This window comes from Xenopus laevis, chromosome 1L (genome assembly GCF_017654675.1).
Source record: "Xenopus laevis strain J_2021 chromosome 1L, Xenopus_laevis_v10.1, whole genome shotgun sequence".
Classification (NCBI taxonomy): Eukaryota; Metazoa; Chordata; class Amphibia; order Anura; family Pipidae; genus Xenopus; species Xenopus laevis.
Window position 1 is genome coordinate 202,100,159 of NC_054371.1, and position 25,743 is coordinate 202,125,901.

At 40.6% G+C, this 25,743-nt stretch overlaps 1 protein-coding gene across 1 annotated transcript in view; it reads left to right on the forward strand.

Annotated features, from left to right (window-relative positions):
* The first annotated feature begins 767 nt into the window (after positions 1–767).
* scamp1.L (secretory carrier membrane protein 1 L homeolog) overlaps positions 768–25,743 on the forward strand; it is a 28,526-nt gene continuing 3,550 nt past the window's right edge. The window contains exons 1-7 of the mRNA XM_018265457.2: positions 768–1,058; positions 15,283–15,360; positions 18,595–18,696; positions 19,481–19,592; positions 21,158–21,286; positions 24,231–24,390; positions 25,438–25,539. Coding sequence (XP_018120946.1) covers positions 1,002–1,058; positions 15,283–15,360; positions 18,595–18,696; positions 19,481–19,592; positions 21,158–21,286; positions 24,231–24,390; positions 25,438–25,539 — 740 coding nt within the window. The 5' untranslated portion in view covers positions 768–1,001. The remainder of the gene's footprint in view (positions 1,059–15,282; positions 15,361–18,594; positions 18,697–19,480; positions 19,593–21,157; positions 21,287–24,230; positions 24,391–25,437; positions 25,540–25,743) is intronic.

The window sequence follows — 25,743 nt, forward strand, 5'->3', positions numbered from 1 at the left end:
CTGCCGATAATATCTCTGCATGTATTGCTGATCGGACGATTTTCAGTGGGAGACTGTCACTAGCTTTTGTCGGACATACAGTAACTTTCATACGATTGCTGTCAGGGGCAGAACATCGGCTGATCTGTTCTTTTACTACTTTATTTGATCTGAATGGTTAGTGGCAGGTTGTGAGATGGGGATGTCCGATCGTTCGAGGATTCGAACTATCGGATCTTTGCATCTATGGCCAGCTTAGTTTAAGGTGGCAATAGATGCACTAGTAATATTGTACCAAACAACTTTTCGTACGTTATTCGGTGTGTGTATGGCAGGAGACAAACCGACCAATATCGGCATTAAAGGGGGATGAAGGTGGAAACCGCAGTGTCCTCTGTCTGACAGTAACAGAATACAACACTGCATTTACCAATAGGCTTACACTATACTCCCATGTCCATGATGATAAAGTGCAGGCCGAACTGTGAGTTCTGGCAAATGACAGAGGGGCTGCTATAAGGTGCCATAGAAAGTCACTATTTAGTGGGAGCTGTTTGGGCCTCTGTGTACCTGAAATGCCAGGGCCTATTTTGATTTTCAGTCCAGATCTGATACAGTGGGACAGTGTAGTCACACACTAGCAGCCCCCCAGCAATTAAAAGCGTATCAGATGAACACATCCCACTGAGCACTTCCAGCAGCCTGTACAGTACAGCGCAATATTCACCCAAAACAAGAGTACTCTGATTGCCTGTGGCCTTCCTCACAGCAAGCCTAACCTCCTGCAAACCAACCCTTGGGTCTAGGTGCCAACTCCATTCTACATTGGAACCTGTCCCTGATCCTGGCCTGAGCCTGACAGATCCCGCTGCAACGTGGCCTGGTCCTTAGCCGAGAAACCCTCCCCTATTCGACATCCGTCTGAACCGCCCATATCTCGGTCACATGACCGTAACATCACGACTTCCTCCAAGCAGGCTCCAGTTTAGCATCTACCGGGGGTGCTCGGACCCGCTTCCGCCATGTCAGACTTTGATAATAATCCATTTGCGGACCCGGACGTAAATAACCCATTCAAGGTAATAAACGTGCCCACCATGCGTATTTATAGCGGCCGTGCGCTCGCTGCTGTAGCAGCTCAGTATTGCGTTGCAGGTATCGGTGTGCGTGTAGCTGGCGCTATGTACAGGGCTGCTATGTACAGGGCTGCTATGTGCTACTGCAGCTGTTACTGCCAATACATTTCTCCCTTGATGTTGTCCAACTACCCTTCCACAATTCGCAGCATTTCTGCGTCTGTTGAGGCAGTCTGAGCTACTTGTTATAGTCAGGCTGGATCTCTATGGGGCAGGTTACACTATGGCTGAAATTCCGGCGCATTCTCATCTAAATCATTTGTTCTTTCTGCTGCAGAAATTGTATATATTATATAGATCATTTCTGCTGCAGAAAGAACAAAATATATATATATATATATAATTCTGCTATATATTTCTGCTGTATATGCTTTTCTTTAATACCCTTTTTTGATTTTTCAAGAATACCCTGTGGTTGCTGGTTTCTTTCTATGGACATATACTAATGTTTTAACTGCGCAACCGGGGGTAATTTGGAAGCGGTGTGCCATCCAATATATATATATAACAAACAAGGGAAAATTGTACTCACCGCTAATTTTTAAAACCATTAGGCGGGGGTGCAATAAGGCTGTGACCACAAAATACATATAGACAAATACAAGAGTCCTCTGCACTCAACCCATTATCAATATATTTAAGACAGAGACATTGTCTATATGTCTATATATATATATATATATATATATATATATATATGTATGTATGTATGTATGTGTGTGTGTATATATATATATATATGAGAATGCGCTGCAATTTCAGCCATAGTGTAACCTGCCCCATAGAGATCCAGCCTGACTATAACAAGTATCTCAGACTGCCTCAACAGACACAGAAATGCAGCGAATTGTGGAAGGGTAGTTGGACAACATCAAGGGAGAAATGTATTTATTTATATATATATATATATATATATATATATATATATATATATATATATATATATATATATACACACACACACATACACACACATACATGCTTGGGTTGTAAACATGCTGCCTATACCATTACATGGGCACTTAATTACAAGCAATACCAACCAATAGCTTTATCCACATTCTGCTGTGGTTTCATTTTGTCTAAGCTACAGTACAGTTTGTATAGTCTGAGCAATCCTGCTAATATGTTATTTGCCCCACAAGAAGAGGCATCTGGAGGTGATCTCTTCATCCCAGACACACTCAGATTCTGGGGACAATTAAATGTTCAAACTGCCCAGCCTACTCTGTGCATGTAGGGCCACCTTAACCCTGCACAAACCTGAAAAATGGGCTTTTTACAGAAAATCCTACCTTGCCTGAAACCATTTCTAAATCTAACCTATTTGGTTATTGTGAGCCTACGTTTAAATGAAAACATCAGCAGATGCATGTTTTTTAGTAAATATCTCTCTATATGCATAGTGGGCATGCCCAGCTAGATAGTTGCATTTTCAATATAGATGATTTTGCACACAAGGTTTTACTTTCCCTTTTATGTATGGCTGTTTTAACCCAGCAGGCCAAAGTCTGGATTACTCTTCTGTGTGGTTGCCGATGTCTGCCATACACAGAAGGAACAGATGTTATCCTCTGTCTACAGAAGTTGTACTGGCTACATGTGCTGTTGCCACAATTACAGGCCATGTCAGAAATGAGCAATTCGCCATTTGGACGAGGCTAGCCATTAGCTGCTTCTGGGTGCATGCAGCTGACATCGGTACCTAGCAACCCAAGAGAATGCAGACTTGAAGGGTTACAGTCCAGATTTTGCACATCTGGAAACCGTAAATAAAAAAAAATACTGCTGAAAATACTTTGCTGAAAATACATTAATTCTGGAGTTGTTTCGCCCGTCCCCATTAACTTTTAACACAGTGTAGGAAAACAATGTCTTAGAATATCTAGGACAGCGAATATGTTTTTCATCCCAAATATCATCTCGTATTTGAAAATCTATCCTTATAGATATGGAGGAATAATAATCATTTTGGAAATAATCCTCTTTTTATTTAGCTTGAATAAACAGGCCCTGTGGATAATATATACAAATGTGACTTAGTATCAAGTAATTTCTGGAAACGCTTCTTATAAATAGGAGATGGTTTCACTTAAATGCAACTATACATTTTTCATGTTAAACCAAGCCAGGTGTGTGTGTTTGGGGGGGTAACGTGCCTCCTTCACCTCTCCCTCCCTAAAAAAATAATTATTACAGAAGCAAACACGAGAGTACACTTGTATGGGACCGGTTATTCAGAGTGTTCAGTTCCTGGGGTTTTCTGGAAAAGGAATCTAATTTGTGTAATGTAATTATATAGCTTCTCTCTGCTAAAAAAATAATTTAAACTCAATAGAATTGTTTTACCTCCATTAAGAATTAATTACAGTATATCTTACTTGGAAGCAAGTACAAAGTACTGTTCTATTGTTCTTGAGAAAAGGGAAATCATTTAAAACATTTTAATTACTTGATTACAATGGAGTCTATGGTGGCTGCTTGTAATTGGTACATTTCTTTATAAAAGGTTTACAGATAACAGATCCTATAATTATATAATTATATAGCACCCAGTCTTACCAGCTTCTCATTGTCGTGCAGTGTGGGGGCCAGAGCGGAGCTGGACAGTGGGGAACAACTACTGGGCAATGCAGCCTGCAGAAGGGCCTGGGGAGACACTGACCATAAGGCTTGAGTGCTTAAAGGGGAACTCCACACAAACATAACTTGAGTTTTTTGAAAAGTAAAACTAATTTCAAGCAACTTTGCAATTTTCATCAATTAAATAATATGCAGACTTTTCATGATTTTTAATGGTTTGGAACAGTTCCCTAAGCCTAGCCCCCTGCTCTCTTGCTGATCTCTCTGACAACTTTGCTGAGCTGGCTGACTACTGTTACTTTGTATCAACAGTCATCTGTCCTCAGCCTGCATCCTCCAAACCCCACAATTCCCTGCACACGTGATTTCAATAAGGAACGGGACATCACAGTGCAATGCATTGTGGGTTATGTAGTTCCTGCATGCTGTCTGTAAGCTGTGCAGAAGTTGTAACATCAGTGTTTGGTCCCTCCTCCCCTGTCAGGATTTCAAATGATACAAAAAGAGAAGAACTGTTAAAACATCTGGATTGCAGCATAGAAAATGTCATTTATTCATTGTAGAAACCGTTAACTGTGATGGGTATATTAGGGGTTTCTATGTTATGTGGGCCTCTTTATCAAATTTTGGTTTGGAAGCCAGAGTTCCCCTTTAACATACTTGTTGCCTATAATTTTATAATTATTTTTTTTGCACTAAAATGGCAAAATCTGAAACTAAGTGTAAAGTCACATTATGCTTCAGGTTTGTGCAAATAAAATAAATCAGCTGTCAGCTGAGAAGCCCTCTGTATAAACAAACCCTTAATCTGGAGCCTTTTTGCTAAGGAGCAGTTTATTATTTAGGGGGCTTCTTAGTAGTCTGCAGGCGTTCTCTAAATTGTGCTTCTGAATGACATAAAAGTTAGGGTAGGGGGCAGCATAGTGGGGTGCCTATGTGGCTTCCCTCTTATCCCCTCATGAATGCAGCACTGCTGAGTGCAAGCTTCTGTGGCCTGAAGTGCTGATGGTGGGGTCTTAAGGGTCAAAAATTGTGATCTGCTATGGACAAATTTTAAAAGGTCATTAATATTATAGGCATGCTGAGCCTATGGACTCATGCAATGATTTCAATATATAAAATGCAGCATTTCGTGACATACATGGTTTTTAGGCTTTACTCCTCCTTTTAATTAATGTGTTGAACAAAGGATTGGGACAGATATTATCTATCATGTACAGGTATGGGATCCGTTTTCCTGGAAACCCATTATCCAGAAAGCTCCGAATTACGGAATGGCTCCCATAGACTCCATTTTATCCAAATAATCCGATTTTTTTTTTTAAATGATTACCTTTTTCTCTGTAATAATAAAACAGTACCTTGTACTTGATCCAAACTAAGATTTAATTAATTCTTATTGGAAGCAAAACCAGCCTATTGGTTTATTTAATGTTTAGATGATTTTATAGTAGACTTAATGTATGAAGATCCAAATTACAGAAAGATCTGTTATCCAGAAAGCCCCAGGTCCAGAGCATTCTGGATAACAGGTCCCATACCTGTATATCATTTCTGCAATCTGACGTTATACGTTATGACGAATATTTTGCTTGTGTGCTATTGTTTGTACATCAATATCTATAAAACCTCCAATAACAGTAGTATGATGTTTCCAGCTGATAATGCCAATGAAAATCTGACTGCTGGCTGCACGCATGGCTGCGCTGATGACCAATCAATACCAGTCGTTAATGTTAAGGACACATCAAAACATATGTCAAACAATTGCTTTTGTGTTGCTTTTACAGCAATATCTGTACATCTATGGGCAGATTCAGGGAGATTTAGTTGCCGGGCGACTAATTGCCTCTTCTGCAGGGCGACAATCTCCCCAAACTGCCTTCCACCTTCTATAATGAGAAAACGCCAATGCACTCGCGGGGCTTCGATTTCCAAAGTTTTCTCATTATAGCAGGCGGAAGGCAGTTCGGGGAGTTTGTCGCCCCGCAGAAGAGGCGATTAGTCGCCAGGCGACTAAATCTCCCCGAATCTGCCCATGTTCTAAAGCCCTTATCTGCCCTTATTTGCTATGTAACCTGTGCCTTTTCTCCTTTTCCAGCTTGAATGGCTGCCCCCATGGCTACACAACCAGCTTGCTTATATAAACTATAGTAGTCTTTCTGAAGCAAACACATCTGTTTTACCAGTGCAGAGCAACAGTACATTATATTTCCATTACTTTCACGCACTCTCCAGTTTTGGGGTTGCTGTTCCTTTAAGAATGTTGGGTGGTTTTATTGGTAATTAGCAATAAGTGGCTGCCTTTGAATGCAGGACTGGCATTACCCTCCCTTATGCCTAGCTGACATAACTATAGATGGTTGGTAAAGAGCAACTAAATCTTGGAGGCATCTCAGCCTACCTTTACTGTTACTCTTCCTTGTGATGGACGAAATAAAGTTTGTGATGCTAAATATAATCATCATCATCATCATTTATTTATATAGCGCTGTCAAGATACGCAGTGCTTTGCTGCAGTTATAATGTTTTTATGTGTTGAAATAGACATGGGCTTTTCTTGGTTCCATTCCAAAATGTATTATTATCATTTTATTTAGTGACACATATTTTATGACTCATTACACACTGTTCATCATTCAAACCAGTACTTGTCCCAGTTGAGCTTTCCTGTTGCAGTCATCCCAGCACAAAAGCTGGTACATTTCATCAGGGGCCAGGTAACCTGCTTGTATGTTTTTAGAGTATGGGAGTAACCAGAGGAAACTCACACAAACCCACGTACAAACTGTTTGCAGATAGAGCCCTTGTCGGAACAAGTCAAACCTATTGCTCTTAAGTCACTGGATCAGGGCAAAATTCATGTTGTAGAACACACAGTGAAACACCTGCACTCTACAGGGAAACTATTAGCACAACTTTCTGGTGACAAATGTTACCCCATTTATGTGATTTTTACCTTGCCGCTAGCATTCATGGATTGCTTGTGAGCGACACGTCGAGTTGTGAATAGTTTACTTTACACTCAGTTAATCCAAGTAAGCTTTCTGGGCTTTGACATGCTCCCTTGGGCAGATCCGTTCAAACAGTCAGCAGTTTCCACTGTGCAAGTTTAATGCCTCATTTGCTCTGATTAAAGTGCATGCAGGCAATTATTTCCTTAAAAAATTAAACGCTTCGAGACAATAACCTCCTTTATATGCCATAACTACAGCCATTTTCTTCTCATGTGCTGTTTTTGGCTTTTTCATACCCTTGTGAAAGTAGCCAAGAGAAAGCTGTCATTTCAGACAGTGGTTGGCCAGACAACTATGATTAAGTGTCCTGTGTGGACACGAAACGCGTCAGGCTTTTATTTTTTATACATGATGCAATAAAATTTTTGTACTACTTTATTAATACTTCGTGACTCCTGGATTCTATTTGATTTGATCACATTTTTTTGGGGTACCGTAGTAGTGCCAGCTCTATTTTTCGTGTTTTTTATGGCCAGACAACTAGACAACTAGAAACTCAGCATAGATAGTGTAGAATAAGGGGCACACTTACTAAGCTCGAGTGAAGGATTCGAATGAAAAATACTTTGCATTTCAAATTTTTTTTGGCTACTTCGACCATCGGATTGGCTACTTCGACTACGACTTTGAATCGAACGATTCGACCTAAAAATTGTTCGACTATTCGACCATTCGATAGTCGAAGTACTGTCTCTTTAAAAAAAAACTTTGACTACCTACTTCGCCACCTAAAACCTACTGAGCACCAATGTTAGCCTATGGGGACCTTCCCCATAAGCTTTCTAAGCTTTTTTTGATCGAAGGAAAATCCTTCGATCGATGGATTAAAATCCTTCGAATCATTCCATCGAAGCATTTGCGGTAAAGTCGAAGGATTTTACGTCGAGGGTTAACTAACCCTTGATATTCGACCAATAGTAAATGTGCCCCTAATTGTTAAGAAACTTGATACAATTTCTTGGAGATTTTCACTTAAAAAGAACACCAAAAACTGAAAGCGTATCAAAGTAATTAAAATATAATGTGCTGTTACTCTGCACTGGTAAAAGCTTTGTTTGCTTTAGAAAGACTACTATAGTTTATATAAACAAGCTGCTGTGTAGCCATGGGGCAGCCATTCAAGATGCTGGAAAAAGAGAACAGGCACAGGTTACATAGCAGATAACCGATAAAACACCATTGTATTAGACCGGGCTAACATTGTTTATAAAGTAACAACCAGGAGTTAAAGGGGTGGTTCACCTTCAAAGTAACTTTTAGTATGTTATAGAACGGCCAATTCTAAGCAAATTCAATTGGTTTTCATTATTTTTTTTTTATATATACTTTTATAGTTATTTGTCTTATTCTTCTGATTCTTTGCCGCTTTTAAATGGCTGTCGCTGTCCCCTTCTAAAAAAACAAGTGCTCTGTAAGGCTACAAATGTATTGTTATTGTTACTTTTTATTACTGACCTTCTATACAGACTCTCTCCTATTCATATTCCAATCTCTTATACAAATCAATGCATGGTTGCTAGGGTAATTTGGGCCCTAGTTACTAGATTGCTTATAATGCAAATTTAAGAGCTGTTGAATGAAAAGCTAAATAACTCGAAAACCTTCTATTATAAAAAATTAAAACCTTTTGCAAATTGTCTCAGAATATGACTCTCTACATCATACTAAAAGTTATTTCATAGGTGAACAAACCCCTTTAAGCAAATGCTGCTTTCATTAGCAATTGTTTTTATAAATAATTGAAATATTTTAATTAATACATGTATATTGGAAAGTTGCTTAGAGTTATGTTTTCTTTTATTAGGCAGAATTTTATTTTGGGGTTGACTTGCCCTTTAACTAGGTGCAATTTTAATTTATTCCTTTATTCTCTAAATCTAATATCCACATTTACACACAGCGACGTATTGCTAAAGTAGCCACAAAGTATCCTCCCTTCCACCCTTCCCTCCGTTCAACCCCCTACCTATCTACGTTGGGAAGAGTGGGAGCTATCCAAGCCACCTTCCACCTGCACCACCATAAGCGTTTCGCTGTTAGACAAATTCGTCGGGGGCATAAGGGGGCTGACTAAACTGTCTAACAGCGAAACGCGCAGGGTGGCCTAGGTGGAAGGTGGTTTGGATAGCTCCCACTCTTCCCAACGTAGATAGGTAGGGGGGTGAACGGAGGGAAGGGTGGAAGGGAGGATACTTTGTGGCTACTTTAGTCTAACTATTAAGCAATACGTCGCCGTGTGTAAATGTGGATATTAGAATCCTTAAAAATCAGATAATCTATCCACCACCGATCCACTCTACACATTTGTTTTTAATTATGTGTGGTTTTTTAGCGACATGGTCCTGCACAGCTATAAGGAAAATATGCTGTGAATTTGTGTTGGCTGTGCTAGTAAAGTTTTGATTGGAATAATTATTAAAAGTTACGTTTTAGTTACATTGTTATAACAATCACCTGAACTAGTTGGCTTGTTACATTGTAGATGGAAGTGTGACCTTTTCACATTCTTTTGTAATTTGTTACAGTTTTGTTTCTAAGCACTTCTTAGTTTATTGCTAATTTGCGGGCAAATTGTTATAGTACACTTGTCGTGCTCTACATACTAGTTTATATTGCCTATATACCAGTCATAGTGATCGATCAGTTAGCCTTAGGGCCAAATAAGCAAATCAACCCAGGACCTCGCCAAACGTGTATCTTTCAGTGTATGGCCTCCTCATGACAATACTTTGTTTGCCAGAAAGGAATAGTCAGACCTAGGGGCTGACACACAGTCATACCATATCCCACATTCCTTTTCTCCACACTGACAGTGGAGACTCGCTTTTACCCATCTTACCAGATCTCATGCCCCCTCTTTCATCCATACTTGCCCCAGCCTTCATCCTTACTTTTGTCTCTTTCCCTCACCACATGCTGTGACCAAAAACATTCTTTAAAAAATTTTAGTTTGGTTTCCATACTCTGCTCTGTTAATGATCTGCTTATTATGGAAGGAAGAGGGATCTGCTTGCTGCTTAATCCAAAGGCCACTAACTCCCGCTGGATTCCTCCCAAGTATCCACAGTCAATATGCTGCATGTGTCTTGTTTCACACCGTGTACTGATTATACAATTGTATTTGTGCATGAGTCGCATTCTCCCAATCTGAAATATCACAAGATCATTGTTTATACACAGCACAGGATTTTCATTTAGACCTTTTGCTGAAAGAGTACATTTGCACAGCACTATATTCGTGCATGTGTTTTGTGGTATCACTTGCATTCTCCTTCATAGAGAGCACTCAGGTTACAGCCAGACCCAGCATCACATATTATTAATGAAGTGCTACTGAGGCTCGGTACTTAATAGGCACAGACACACTAGCAATTGCCTTTATTGAGCCTTTTGTCTTATTGTTTGTGCTCCTGTACCTTTTCTGATGGCATGGAAGGGTTACAGCTATGGAAGGAAAGGGGGACTTCTGTGTCCCATTACGGAGGAACGTTTATCATTTTGGTCTCTGAATATTGTAATGTTAAACATGCAACCAAACATTTTATTTATAGCAGCTCAAACACATTGAGGTGATTCATTTTTAGAGCAGAGGTGCTTATATATAAGGTATAATGGAATCTTCCTGGAGATCTTGAGCTGGTGACCAAATTGTCCACAAACGTCGCACGTCCGCACAAATAAACAGCAAGGGGTCACCCTGCACTGCAATTGCCCTGTGTGCCAGTGTATCTTTACTTGAAGTATCCATTTGGGGATTGCCGTACCCTCTACTCTGTGCACCGGGCTATCTTTTGGAAAAGCATTGGAGAGTGTGCTCTGCCTCATCCTTGTTCCTGTCCACAAACCATGCCATCACGCTTTTGGATACTTTCTTTTATCTATTAAAACAAAATGGCTTTTCTAGAAAGAAGTGAAGTTTGTTTCCGTGGTAAAGTACCAGTTAAAGGAGAAGGAAAGGCTTTGTGCACTTGGGGGTGCCAAATGTTAGGTATTGACTTACCTGAAACCCCGGGCCTGTGCTCCTATCAGCAGAAAACTGCACCAGCCCAGGGTTATTACAGCGAGGACCACATAGCGATCCTCTTCCGTCTTCTTCTTTCTTCAAATTTCCCTGGGCAAACGCATGCGCAGTTCAACGAAATAGCAGACTTTTTTTAGTTAAAGTTCGGCTTTTCATTCTACTGTGCATGCACAGCCCCATGAAGGAGAGAGGAAGACTGAAGAAGATCGATCCGTGGTGCTCACTGGTATAACCCCGGGCCAGTGCAGTTTTCTGCTGATAGGAGCACCAACCATGGGGTTTCAGGTAAGTCAATACAATCACTCGGCGGTGCCTAACTTTTTAAGGTTCTAGAACCTGATGACTTTATATATATATATATATAGATAGAACACAGTGAGAGGGATGTTTAAGCCTCAACTCCTGAGGTACATTTTAGTTCAGGCACTAGTGCAGGCGTCGCCAGCCTTTTGCTTACCCACGAGCCAAATTGAAATGTAAAAAGAATTGGGGAGCAACACAAGCATTAACAAAGTCCCTGGAAATGCCAAATAAGTGCTTTGATTGGCTATTTGGTAGCCTCTATGTGGACTGGCAGCTGACCTAGTATAATTAAATCTTGCCTCCAAGCCTGGAATTCAAAAATAAGCACCTGCTTTGAGGCTACTGGGAGCAACATCCAAGGGGTTAAGGTGCAACATCCAAGGGCTTGTTGCTCATGAGACACTGGTTGGGGATCACTTTTCTAGAGTTTGGAACCTAAATCGGCCTTGTGTTCCTGCCCTAAAGGCTCACATTTTATATCATTTAAAAACTTAGCGCATGTGTTTTTGATGCCTCAGGTATATCTTTTGCCCTCGCTGTTGAATTAGCCACAGTAATGTAGTAAACCTTCTAGATAAATGGCACTTAATCCTTTTTGATACAGGGGTTAGTTTTGAATCCCTGCCATAAAGTATAAAATAATGCTTACTACACGGGACTGATGTCGGAAAAACCCAGGCCAAGAATCGGGCCCAACACTGACATTAACTTTTTACTGCACCTGGACCCATTTTCTTTTGCCAATGAGTTGATGAGTAACATGTTGCTCATGAGCCACTGGTTGGGGATCACTGCACTGGTGTATGGTTTGAGAGAATGCACTGCAGCCAGATCAGTCCTAATCTCACCAGAGATCTTCCTCCGAAAAGGCAGAGCTATTATCAGGCCACACGTGATGCTGTTGGATTAAGTGTCATCCGCTCATAATCTTATTGGAGATCACAAATGTAAGGCCAGTTACCATGGCTCATTGGTACACTGGAGCTGCATTGTGTCACACACACAGACATTGGCTCAAACTCTTCTATTAGAGATGAAAATGAGCAGAATTCCAATAGCAGCGAGACTATGGTAAGCCATCTCTACTTCCTACTTTCTTGTAATATTGCTAGTGTATTCATCGCTGTACTCGCTAATTTTCTGGTAAAGTATGTACTTATAGTGCACTGTTTTCAAAACTAGTGGGGCATTTGCTTTCCTAGATACAAGCCCAGCTTAAATATATATCTTTTCGTGTTTGGGGACTGAGCTATAGGGGCTTACAATTTGTATCTGGTGCCTGTGGTCAGGATTCTAACAACAAAGTGGAACATATTGCTGATGAAAATAAAAAGAGTAGGGCTGATGTATGGATAGAGGTGATTAATTGCCCCGGTGCAGTAATCTATATCCCCCACTTGGCAATTAACTGTAAGCATGCTACTGCCAGTCCAGCAGTTTAAGCCATTGCCTGCTTGTTATGATTACTGCACTGGCAGTAATGTGTTTGCCTCATGTTACACTTGGTTAACACTTTCCAGCTTCTTATATACTGGGTTCCATTATCTTCTCTGCCTACATGATCAAGAAGCGAATGCTGACCAAACATATTTATTAAGGCAGTGATCCCCAACCAGTGGCTCATGTGCAACATATTACTCACTAACCCCTTGGATGTTGCTCCCAGTGGCCTCAAAGAAGATGCTTATTTTTCAATTCTGGTCTTGGAGGCAAGTTTTGGTTGTATAAAAATCAAGTGTACTGCCAAACAGACTCTCCTGTAGGCTGTCAGTCCACATAGGGGCTATCAATAGCCAATCACCGCCCTTATTTAGTACCCCTTGGGACTTTTTTCATGCTTGTGTTGCTCCCCAACTTTTGAATGTGGCTCATGGGTAAAAAAAAGGTTGGGGACCCCTGCATTAAGGTCATATCGAGTTTTAAAATACCATTGTTGCCTCTACAAAGGCAGAAATAGTAGGAGCTGGATTTATTGCTCATTTTAGCCCTTATTTCCAAATTTCGAACAGTACCTTCCAAAATGGCAGGAACCCTACATTTTTAAAGGGCTCTAAACGAAAACGAAATAAAAAATGTTTGTCTCTTCTGTGCATCTTTTGTAATTGTTATTTTTGTTGTTGTTTTTGAGATTAGCCATTTTGTGCTGCCAATATCATGCTTTCGGCTCAGTAGATCAGAGCTGCTGTGCTAGCTGACTGGCCGGCTTCCAGAAGGTTAGCAGAATATGCAGGTGCCGTCTCCACATATTTCTCTGCACTTTCCATTTTTAAATCTGTAATGACCGCAGGTGAGAAGCAGCATTTTCCCTCCAGCTCATCACAGCTGAATCCTTCATAGGTAAAATACCAGGACCTTCTTAGGGCAGAGACACATGGTCAGATTCGGGGAGATTAGTTGCCCGGCGATAAATCTCCTTCTGTGGGGCGACCAACTTCCCTGAACTGCCTTCCTGCCGGCTAGAATGAAAATTGCTGGCGGGATGGCTTCGTTTTCCAAAGTCGCCCGAAGTTTCGTCGATTTTCGTTCTTAAAATGGCAATTTTCTATTTAGGTTTACCCAATGGCACATACTGCTAAACAAGTATATTTTTATGAAAATGGTTGATTTACATAAAGCAGGGTTTTACACAGCTGCTTTATGCAATATATAGACAGACCTACATTGTTCAGTGTTATAGTTTTCCTTTATTAAGGTACAGTACATGGCAGGGGTGCCATGCTAACAAACATTATGCTGGGTAATCTGTTGCATGCATTGGTAATGACAGTACACAAGGCTTATTTCTTTGCATCCAAAACAAGGTACTTTTTATTGTATTTACGAGCTCCCATGCTCCATTAATTCTACTTTTGAGAGAAGAAAAAGGAATGGTTTTGGAGCAGATTTGTCAAAGGCTGAGGCATCTCCCTTGAGGCTGGATCAATATGCAGTAATTAAACATTTAAAGTAATTTATCGCTTTGTGTTCTTCGTGTCTGGCTCTAAATACGATGCAACAGGAGTCCGTTCTTCTTCAGGTCTGTTAATTAGCTGGCATGCAACATTTCACCGTTTAAGGAGTCAAAGGCAGCAGTGCAAAGTGTATAACCAGCCAGACAGATTATTGTATTTAATAGCAATGTACAAATAACTGTGGTTTAATTTATATTGGAAAGTTGCTTCAAATTATATTTTCTTTCACTGTGCTTAAAGGGGTTGTTCACCTTTAGGGCAGATTTGGGGAGATTAATTGCGGCGACAAACTAATCTCCCCAAACTGCCTTCCCGCCGGCTAGAATGAAAATCACCGGTGGGATGGCACTCTGATTGCTTCGTTTTCCGAAGTTGCCTCACGAGGAAACTTCGCCCGAAGAAGAGGAGATTTATCACCGGGCGACTAAACTCCCCGAATCTGTCCGTGTGTCTCTGCCCTTCAATTAACTTTTAGTGTGATGTATATTTGCAATTGGTTTTCATTTTTTATTATTTGTGGGTTTTCAGTTGTTTTTTTAGTTTTTCAGTTGCTTTTTAATTCAGCAGCTCTCCAGTTTGCAATTTCAGCAATCAGGTTGCTAGGTTCCAAATTACCCTAACAACTGGCCATTGATTTGAATTAGACTTGAATATGAGTAGGAGAGGCCTGACTAGAAAGATGAGTAATAAAAAGTAACAATAAATATGTAGCCTTACAGAGCATTTGTTTTTTAGATGGGGTCAGTGGCGTATGGCGAACTTATCGATAAATCGGCCGAAGTTGCCTCCGGAGTAAACTTCAGGCAATTTAGCGTTAAGTTGGGCATCTGCCTGCGATTTCAATGATTGCCAATGGAGAGGCATTTTCTGGAGATTTGTCGCCCTCTGCCTCGCATAGAAAAATCTCGGGTGACAAATCTCCCCGTGTGCCACTGCCCTTAATCTTCTCCCACCTGACTTTATCTGGGGAAATACAGTAGCAGCCTCTGGGAACCTTGCACACCTTTATAAGGAATATTCAGGGGCATATTTATGCTGAGAATGTTAGAAATAAGAAGTGCAAAAAACAGTAGTCATAAGACCTGCTCAGTCACATGACCAAAAACCAAAAGAATTGGAGAGCGAGGCCATGTTCCCCCTCTGTTCTGCCAGTTCAGCTGCAGTCTGTGTCATGTCCATGTTTTAGCTGCACTGATCAGTCCATTATTATTTTTTATTATTCATATTTCTCTATCGGATCTTCCAAACATTATTGCCATGTGTTAAACACTATTGCTTTTTTTGTTCTTCAGGATCCATCGGTCACACAGGTGACAAAGAATGTACCATCTGGACTAGAGGAATATAATCCTTTTTCAGATTCACAAACGGTAAGATCAGTTTTGTGATGTTAGTGTGTGTGTATATATATATATATATATATATAATATGTGTACGTGTGTGTGTGCACTTCCTTGTGTGTAGCTCATCCATTAGAAATTGGTTGCACCCAGGGTACAGGGATTCTGAATGTGAAAGTTATACATGTGTTGTAAGTTTGCATCTTCAGTGACCCCCAAACCACCCACCTTCCTTATTCCCATGGGCAATAGAAGAGTGAGTCTCACAGTTAACAGTTCGATAGTTAGGGTAAGGTCGAATCCCCGGCGCTAAGCACACGTGGCGATTCGTTTTCCGAAGTCGCCCGAAGTTGCCTCACGAGGAAACTTTGGGTGACTTCGGAAAACGAATCGCTGCTTATGCTTCGCGCCGGCAATTTTTCATTTTAGCTAGCGCAAGAGTGAGGGAAGTCGTTCGGGGAGATTGGTCGCCACAAAGACGAGGGTGATTAGTCGCCAGACGACTAAATCTCCCCGAAACGCCCAGTGTGACCTTACCCTTAAACTTCCAGGTAATTACCACATCTGGACACACGGATAATGCTCAGACTCAGAAGATGAGATTTATTGAAAGGTGCACCAAACTGCAGATTAGCAAAAAAGCCATCACACAGGCCCAGACAGTGGCTCGGCACTCTTTACACTGTGTTATTCAAAACATCATCAACGTTTTTGATTACGTAATTTATTTAATTAAATTTCATAGGTTAGTACATCACATGTTTAATTATTGCTTATTTCTCATTGGTGTTTTTATACAGACATCATCTCAGTGCCTAAAAGAAATGTAAAAAAAAAATGGTAGACTTATAATATCCTTGAGACACTGAGCTTTTTTTCATTAACTGTGTTTCAATGTCCTTGATCGTTTCATGGCTTCTTGATAAGAACCACACACCACAGCAAACACTTTCTGTTCTTATTTTCCAAATGAATGCAATATTACAATTCAGCAGTATTAAGATTTAACTCTATAATAGCAAGCATAAGCAGCTTTACCTGTCTTTGAGGCCTGTAGCTTTGATCTTAACAACCGTTTTATAGGTTTCCCAAGGTGTAAACTGAAATCCAAAGTTTTTAAGCAAAGTTCACTCTGGAGAGCCAAATTAGATTCAGTGTACTTTATTCAAACACAACATGTTTCGGACAGACATGTCCTTCATCAGGTGCTAAATTCACCTGATGAAGGACATGTCTGTCCGAAACATGTTGTGTTTGAATAAAGTACACTGAATCTAATTTGGCTCTCCAGAGTGAACTTTGCTTATACCTTGGATATTGTGTGGCTTGGACGGTGCCACTGACTCTGTCTGAGAGAGCCCTGATGCCTTTGAAGTGAGGGACCACCCGACAAACAATAGAATCCAAAGTTTTTGCAGCAAACTGGCCTAGAGGATGAGTGTCAGAGGCAATATGGCAGCCACAGTCTTTACAAAATAAGGGAACATAATCAGCATTGCTGCAGTAACAGGAAACGATTTGGAGCAAAGAAATGTAATGAGCTCATGTTCCTCCCAGTTTTAGTTAAGGGGTTCTCCTTGTCCTCTACTTTGCAGGTACTCGATTAGGGCTCACCATTTTCTGTCAATTCCACTCAGGTATCCTCTTCCGGTGCAGCGGGATGTGAGCTACTTAATTGTACTGGGTTACTCTGTCTTGTGATGTCCCCTTTAAGGCATTATTGGAACTGAAGTCCAGCAGCATTAACGTTATAGATTGAAAAAGTTATTTCCTCAGCTCCCCAGGGCCAGAGCCACAGTTGAGGGGTTATTTATCAAAGGTCAAATGTTAGACTTTAGAGTTACCTCGAATGAACTCACAACTCGAAGGGTATCTTATTTAAGAAGAAACTCAAATGGGAAAAAAAAACAGATTCTGTAAGTTCGAATTAATAGAATTTTCCTCAGTTAAAAACTCAAATCGCTTGAATTAATCCAGTTTTTGGGTAAAAACCTCTGAAAAAACCTCAAAGGCTATTAACATCTTCAAATGGTTCCAAGGACCTCTGTCATTGACTCCTACATGACCTTGACAGGTTTTAGATGATGTATTTTTGGATTTGAGCTATTTCCAGGGTCAGGGTATAATAAATCTCAAATTTTTGACCAAAAAATAAATAAACTCAAAAACTCGAATTTTCGTGGAAAACACAACTTGAACCTTAATAAATAACCCACCTTAATGAAGGAGTTCTACCTGCTAATTGTGCTCTCCAGGGCTACTCTCCTAGTCTTCTAAACATCCCTTCTGATTCTCCATGGCTCCGTATTATTAATTTCATAAAATGAACAGAGTAAAGCTGTAGGACAGTTGATAATTTTACTATTTGCAGCCTAATGCTGTACTTTTGTGGCCATTCTCCTCTGGGTTGACCTCTTATTGGCTCACGTATAGGGAACAACCAATGAGATCATAACGGTGGCTGGAAAATTCTATTGGCCGATGACAGTTTCGAGCTGTTGGGTCTGTACAGGCTCTTAAAGGGGTGGTTCATCTTCACATTAACGTTTAGTATGTTCATGCTAATTCTAAGCAACTTTTCAAGTGGTCTTCATTATTTTTTTTTATAGTTTTTGAATTATTTACTGCCTTCTGACTCTTTACAACTTTCAAATGGGGAAGGGGTCACTGACCCCATCTAAAAAAACAAATGCTTTGAAAGGCTACATATTTATTGTTTTGCTACTTTTCTTTACTCCTCTTTCCATTAAGGCCTATCCTATTGATATTCCAGTCTTTTATTCAAATCCATGCATGATTACTAGGGTAATTCGGACCCTAGCAACCAGATTGCTGAAATTTCAAACTGGAGAGGTGCTGAATAAAAAGCCAAATAACTCAAAAAGCCACAAATAATAAATGAAAACCAGAATATCACTCTCTCTTAAGTCTACATATTACTAAAAGTTAATTTAAAGGTGAACAACCCCTTCAATGTAATGTGTTTCTTGGCCCAAGGGTTAGCTTTGTTTTCACCACCATTTGGGTGGACTGAGCTTATTTAGCATCCTGGTGATAAGCCAAGGCCAACACTGCAAGATCTGGTGTTTACCTGGGGGTTGCATGTAGATCCATCACCCATATACAAACCTTGGATCAATTTTACCCTCGCCTGCTGATAGCCCCCTTCATCTTTAATTATCTCTCTGAATCACATGAATGTTTGTGTTTTGCCTGCATTTATTGCATTTCACTGTACTGATCCCCTTCCCTTGCCTTTCTCAGCCACAACCACCAAAAGTCAAAATGCCGACGGCAGCACCAAGCACACAACCAGCGATCATGAACCCAACAGAAGAGCCATTAGCATACAATCAAGTAGCAAAGGTGAGCAGTCCTTTTTCTTTTCAACACAGTCAGGAGGGAGGGAGTCAAACAAAGGGGTATATTTATCAAAGAGTGAAGTTCGAGTGAAGTCCTCTATATAGGGTTGCCACCTGGCCGGTATTTTACCGGCCTGGCCTGTAAAAATTATGCTTGATGCCAATTTTATTAATAGGAAAAAATGGCAAGAATACACGAAAGCCTATATTTTGTTCCAGAAAAGGTGGCAACCCTACCTCTAGAGTGAAATGACACCACTCTCCATTCATTTCTATGAGTATTTATCAATGGGTGAAAGTGAAAGTTCATCCTTTGATAAATACGCCTTTCAAAATCCCATAGAAATGAATGGAGAGTGGCGGAATTGTACTCTAGAGGAATGTGGCGATCTCTAACTTCACTCTTTCATAAATATACCCCAAAGAGAAAATGTAGTTACTCTAGATAAAAATGCAATCCTGTTGAGGTTACGGCAATACACATTTATAAATTTCCAAACCACCATTATCTCATAAATCAGGCAATGCTTTTTTAAAATCATAAGATGCAGCACTAGATGATGTGTGAACTGGCAAAAAAGTTACATTAATAAATGAGTATTGGTTTATTATTATATATTATCTGGCATTTATGTAGTGTCAATATACATGATTCACATCAGTTCCTGCTCCAGTGGAGCTTACAATCTAAAGTTGCTATCACATTAACATCCATAAAATTGTTCTATGTGGTTGGGTGGATGGTGAATTTTATTTCTCATGCTGGTTTCTTGGGACTTCTTTGTCAGGAACATGCTATAGCACAGGCTGAGCTCCTGAGACGGCAGGAAGAGTTAGAGAAGAAAGCTGCAGAGCTTGATCGCAGGGAACGAGAGATGCAAAGTCTCAACCAACCCGGAGGTAAGTCATTCATTGTTTATTTCCAAGCCTAATGCAACTAGTAATACTGTATTTGATTTAGGCCAACAGATTATCCATTGAATATCAGGTATGGACCGAGATGTTTTTCTAATGGCTGACTGTGGGTACAGGCTCAGGAACTTGGATGAGCCAAAATATTCTCTTATGGGCATGCTGTCCAGAGCTCACATTCCCTGAAATATCTGACAGTACAATCTAGGGATGCACTGGATTCGGTGTGGGATTTGGCCTTTTTCAGCAGAATATGGCCGAATCCAAGCTACTGGCCAAACCAAATCATGACTTTTCTTCACACAAAGAAGTAAAAATGTTTTTTAACCACATGTTGCTCATCCGGTTCTTTTTGGCTTTTCCTTACCCTACTTTGAATATGTAAATATTTTCCTTTCCTTACCCTACTTTGAATATGTAAATATGGGGTTGGATTCATTTCAGTATTCTGCCGAATTTTTCACAAAGGATTCGAGATTCAGCCGAATCCCAAATTAGTGTATTCAGTGCATCCTTAGTACAATGTGCCTTTAGTCCCTTGAATTTGGTCATTGCTTGCTTCAGGCCCCACTGCAGCAGAAACCACAATGCTGTTTCTCTGTTAGGCATATTGAACACAGGCAATCCTAAACCTCTTCCAGCTCAGGAAACAAAACACTTTATCTTTACTATTGGACTTCATTTTACCCTGCCACTTGCAGGAGATCTCCCACAGACTGAAGATGCTCTCTCTGATAGCTGATGGATTGGCCCCTTAATTAGACCAAGTCAGCAGCCCTGGGAGGGCTTGCCCAACCAATATCTGTCTGAAAATTGGCAAGATATCTATTGGGCAGGTTTGAAAATCCAGTTGGTTAAAGACTGCATTAGCTCATTGATGTGGTCCTCCTCCTCTAGATCTGTGTAGGCCGACTGTATGACCTCTGGGTCTGTGTAGGCTAAATGTATGATCCATTGTGGTCCCCAGGCCAATGATTGGATCAGCCAGATGTAGGTGAATCAGTTAAGGTGGCCATACACATTACAATTACGATCAGACGTATCCCCTTCCCCGATGTTCAGAGGGCTTTCCAAGGACGATCAACGAGACGACCAATATCCAATGTTGGCTTTTGCCAACATTGCTCACCTTGTCTCCCACCATACACTCCCCAAATAACGTAATATTTGTGATAATTGGTCCTTGTCTAAACTGATAATGCGTGCTGTAGGGCAATAGCACATAGAGCAATCTCACAAACAATGGTATTTAATTGACATTCATTTACACAAGAGCTTTCAGTCGACTAACGTGCCAGGAAGTGAGGCGGTTTGATGCCACACACTAGCTACTAAAATTCATGGGCGTCAAAGCTCTCAAAAAGCATCCACGTGTTATTGCCCTTACCAGATGGGAAATAAGAAATAAAATAAAAGGAAAATATTGTCATGTTTTGGTTTGATTGTCTTATAAACTGCTCATCAGAAATGTGTGCAACAAATATAAAGTGTGCAGTGTATCTCTTCCACTTGTTTCTATTCTCAGACTATTGTTTGTGATCTTGCTTTTCCAGGAAGGAAGAATAACTGGCCTCCCCTCCCTGGAAACTTCCCTGTTGGGCCTTGTTTCTATCAAGATTTCTCAGTGGATATCCCTGTGGAATTTCAAAAGACTGTAAAGATTATGTATTACCTATGGATGTGTGAGTTGTGCATTATGCAAACATTACCTATGAGTGACTTGATAGAACTTAGTACAGGGCAATATATTGACTAACAAACATTGTGCTGGATGGGAGCAAATTTGTGTGGTAACATCTGCACATATGTGCCTGTATAATCCCATTACCTTCACTAGCCTCTGCCTGCTTCTATGTAATGACACTACAGGTTAAAGGAAAACTAAACCCTAGAAATGAATAGTGCTAAAAATGACATATTTTATATAGTGAATTTATTGCACCAGCCTAAAGTTTAAGCTTGTCAATAGCAGCAATGATCCAGGACTTCAAACTTGTCACAGGGGGTCACCATCTTGGAAAGTGTCTGTGACACTCACATGCTCAGTGGGCTCTGAGCAGCTGTTGAGAAGCTAAGCTTAGGGGTCGTCACTAATTATCAAGCAGAAAATGAGGTTTGCCTAGGGTTGCCACCTATTTGGTTTTGACCCGGACAGCCTGGTTTTTTGAAGGGCTGTCCAGGTCAAAACTGCCACGACACGGAAATCAGACAATCGTCGCGTCATTGCCCCGTCCCTGACGTCACAGCCCAGCCCCTGGATATAGACAGGCTTTAATATAAGCTGATGCTACAGGGCTGATTATTAAATTCTGATGCTAATTGCACTGGTTTCTGTGCTGCCATGTAGTAATTATCTGTATTAATTACTAATCAGCCTTATATTGAGACATTTCTATTCTATGTGTACAATATTGTGAGTGGGTCCCTAAGCTCAGTAAGTGACAGCAGCACAGAGCATGTGCAGTGAATCAGCAGAAAAGAAGATGGGGAGCTACTGGGGCATCTTTGTAGACACAGATCTTTACTGATAAAGGGCTATGGTTGCCTTGGGCTGGTTCAGAAGCCAAAACATAATGTACAACATTTCTAGCTACTTCTTTAGTTAAGCTTTAGTTCTCCTTTAAAGAAATTAATAGAGACTGTGGCCAGAGATCTTAGACTGAAGGTGGCTTATGCAAGCCTGAAACTGCCTGTGCTAACAGTAAAACATGAATATTAATGCAGACTGTGGTATCCTAGAAAAAAATTGCAATTGGTCTCGATGCTTTAGAGGCTTTTAAATTTTGTTCTGCAGCTCTTCAGGCATTTGACTGCTAGGGTCACAGACCAAGGAACTGTGCAGTAGATTGGATGTGTGATGCAGTCTTAATAGAAAGATCAATTCAATTTAGCACAAACTAAGGGCAGAGACACACATGGAGATTTGGGGAGATTTAGTCGCCCGACGTCTAATCGCCTCTTCTTCGGGTAACTAATCTCCCCAAAACTGCCTTCCCGCCAGCTAGAATCTAAATCGCTGGCGGGATGGCACTAGGAGCACTTCGTTTTCCAAAGTCGCCCGAAGTTTCCTCGTGAGGCGACTTTGGAAAACTAAGCGATCCAAGTGCCATCCTGCCAGCGATTCAGATTCTAGCCGGCGGGAAGGCATTTTGGGAGATTAGTTGCCCAAAAAGAGACGATTTGTCGCTGGGCGACTAATCTCCCTGAATCTCCATGTGTGCCTCTGCCCTTAAAATGGCCATAGATGTTGAGATTTTTAAAAGATCCAATCATCATCGGAGACCCCAATTTAGTCCATCAATTTAAAAGACCAATTTGCCAGGAAAACAAAGGGGAGCTGCCTGCTTGGCCCTGCAAACATAGATAGATTGCACTGGGACCGACAAAGATTTTTTGACCTGGCCGATCAATTTCCTGACAGATGTTGGCCGAAAAATTGTAAGAATCCCACTAACCGCACGATAATTTCGATGGATTGGTCGGACTTCGTTAAAATCGGTGGTTCAGCAAGAGAAATCTTTGCGTCTATAGGGACCTTTAGGCTACTGGATGATCTGCACTTTGCTGGGCTGCACTTATTGCCTTTTTTTTTTTTACACATAATCAAATTCCAGCTAGCCCAGCCCTTCTACCTGAATGTTTTAGAAGGGTCCCTGATCTTTCACAGAGCATGGTAACCCAAGGTTAATCCTGTTCTGGACAGTGTAGGGCTGCTCATTTGCTCATTGCTAATGCTGGAGTCCCCCCCCCCCCATGCACATATTGCTATCTGTAAAGAATATCTCCTAGGATTTCATTAAACCGGCTTACACATAAAGACTTTGTCTCTGCTCTAAAGAAAGTGTTAAAAATAAAAAGCCACTTCTCCAAGGTGCAGGCTTCTGACAGCAGCCGCAAAGATCAAATTAACCTTGAGGCCCCCACTGTGTTTCTTATTTTCATAGCAAGGAATGCAAGTGAAAACTGCAGATAAGATTAGTTTAGTGGGAGCTCCAATATTGCTTTCCTAGGCCCGGACATTCCCATTGTATTTATGAAAGCAATCTGTATTCATTATGTTTTTTAATAGTAAATGGAAAATGCTTTTCCCAAACTGCTGACCTGGAGGAGTCACTGTGGCATCTTTATTTATTTGAATAAATTTAGATATACAGATAAAGAACTCTTAATACAGTAAACTGTGGGCTCATACTTTCATAAACTAAATGGAACTCACTATAACAAGATGCTTTTTTTACATTTAGGTAAATCAACAACCTGTGGCTTTTCAACTGTTGCTGAATGACAGCTCCCACTAGTGGTTGGTAGTGGTTTAGCAACATGGCAGTATTTTCCTTCAAAACGTTTTCTTTTTTATAAGGCCAAGCTCGTCCCTGGAGTTTAAAAGTATAGCGAGTATTCACAAGGTGTCACCCAAAGGCTTCCAATACGCTGTTCTGAATTGCTGTGCTAAACTGATAGGCTCAATGGGGCACAGTGGGCAGTTACCCGTAGCAACCAACCAGTGATTGGCTTTTTAAAGCCAGGTGCAAGTAAAACAATTAACGCAACGATTTGTGTTGATAAATGGGCCCCACTGTGAGTAGAACTTGCCCAGCTTATAACCTTCTCTCATTACTTCTACAGTCCATACCATCACCTTGTTTGTAAATATCTTCGGCTGCTTGGCCTGGTTCTGCGTCGATACGGGACGAGGAGTTGATTTTGGATTGGCAATCATGTGGTTTCTGCTCTTCACGCCATGTTCGTTTGTTTGCTGGTATAGACCAATCTATGGAGCCTTCAGGTATGCCTGGAATGTTTCATTCTATATAAATGCCCTTAAGACACCCCATAATAAAAATGAAGAGCAGCTAGGAGCTTAAACAAACAGTAACTTGGGGAGATATGTTCACTGATATTACAGCAAGGCCTCAGCTGGCCCATGAGTCAATATTCTATATTAAAATTGATGGAAACATTGCAGGTCTCAGAGCAGGGATAGTCGACCCTCTGTTCTGCAGAACTATAGCAACCAACCTTTCTAAAATGGTGCTTGTGCAGAGAATGTCTCAGCCTCTCTGACAGTGTCATACTGTAGCCTTAAAGGGATTCTGTCATGGGGAATTTTTTTTTTCCAAAACGCATCAGTTAATAGTGCTGCTCCAGCAGAATTCAGCATTGAAATTCGTTTCTCAAAAGAGCAAACACATTTTTTTAAATGTAATTTTAAAATCTGACATGAGGCTAGACATATTGTCCGTTTCCCAGCTGCCCCAATTCATGTGACTTGTGCACTGATAAACTTAAGTCACTCTTTGGAGATTAGTTGCCCAGAGAAGCAGCGATTTATTGCTAGCGATTAATCTCCTGGTGTGTCACTGCCAATGGGAAGATAACCAGATAACAGCTCCCTAACACAAGATAGCTGCCTGGTAGATCTAAGAACAACACTCAATAGTAAAATCCAGGTCCCACTGAGACACATTCAGTTACATTGAGTAGGAGAAACAACAACCTGCTAGAAAGCAGTTCCATCCTAAAGTGCTGGCTCTTTCTGAAAGCACATGACCAGGCAAAATGACCTGAGATGGCTCCTACACACCAATATTACAACTAAAAAAATACACTTGCTGGTTCAGGAATGACATTTTATATTGTAGAGTGAATTATTTGCAGTGTAAACAGTGTAATTTAGAAATAAAAACTACATCATAAAAATGTTATGAAATGACAGAATCCCTTTAACATGCCTTTAGTAAATGACATTCAGTAGTCTGTGCCTGATTCTCATTACTGTTAGTGCTCAGTTAGTAAATGCAAATCCACTCAATTTCCATTTGTTTCTTTACAGGAGCGACAGTTCCTTCAGGTTCTTTGTATTCTTCTTTGTCTACATCTGCCAGTTTGGATTGCATGTGCTTCAAGCCGCAGGTTTTCAGGGATGGGGAAACTGGTAAGTGAGACTGTATTAAAACAAAACACTGTTGCTGTTGTCAATAAATGGGCCGAACGCTGTATGAGTTGACCTGCATTATGTGACCAGGCCTGAGCATGGCCTTCAGTGCATGTGATCTACACTCCTCATTCACATATGTATGTGGATACTCCTGTTCTCCTTGTATTCTGATAATCCTATTTTGAAGGGAATCAAAGTTCC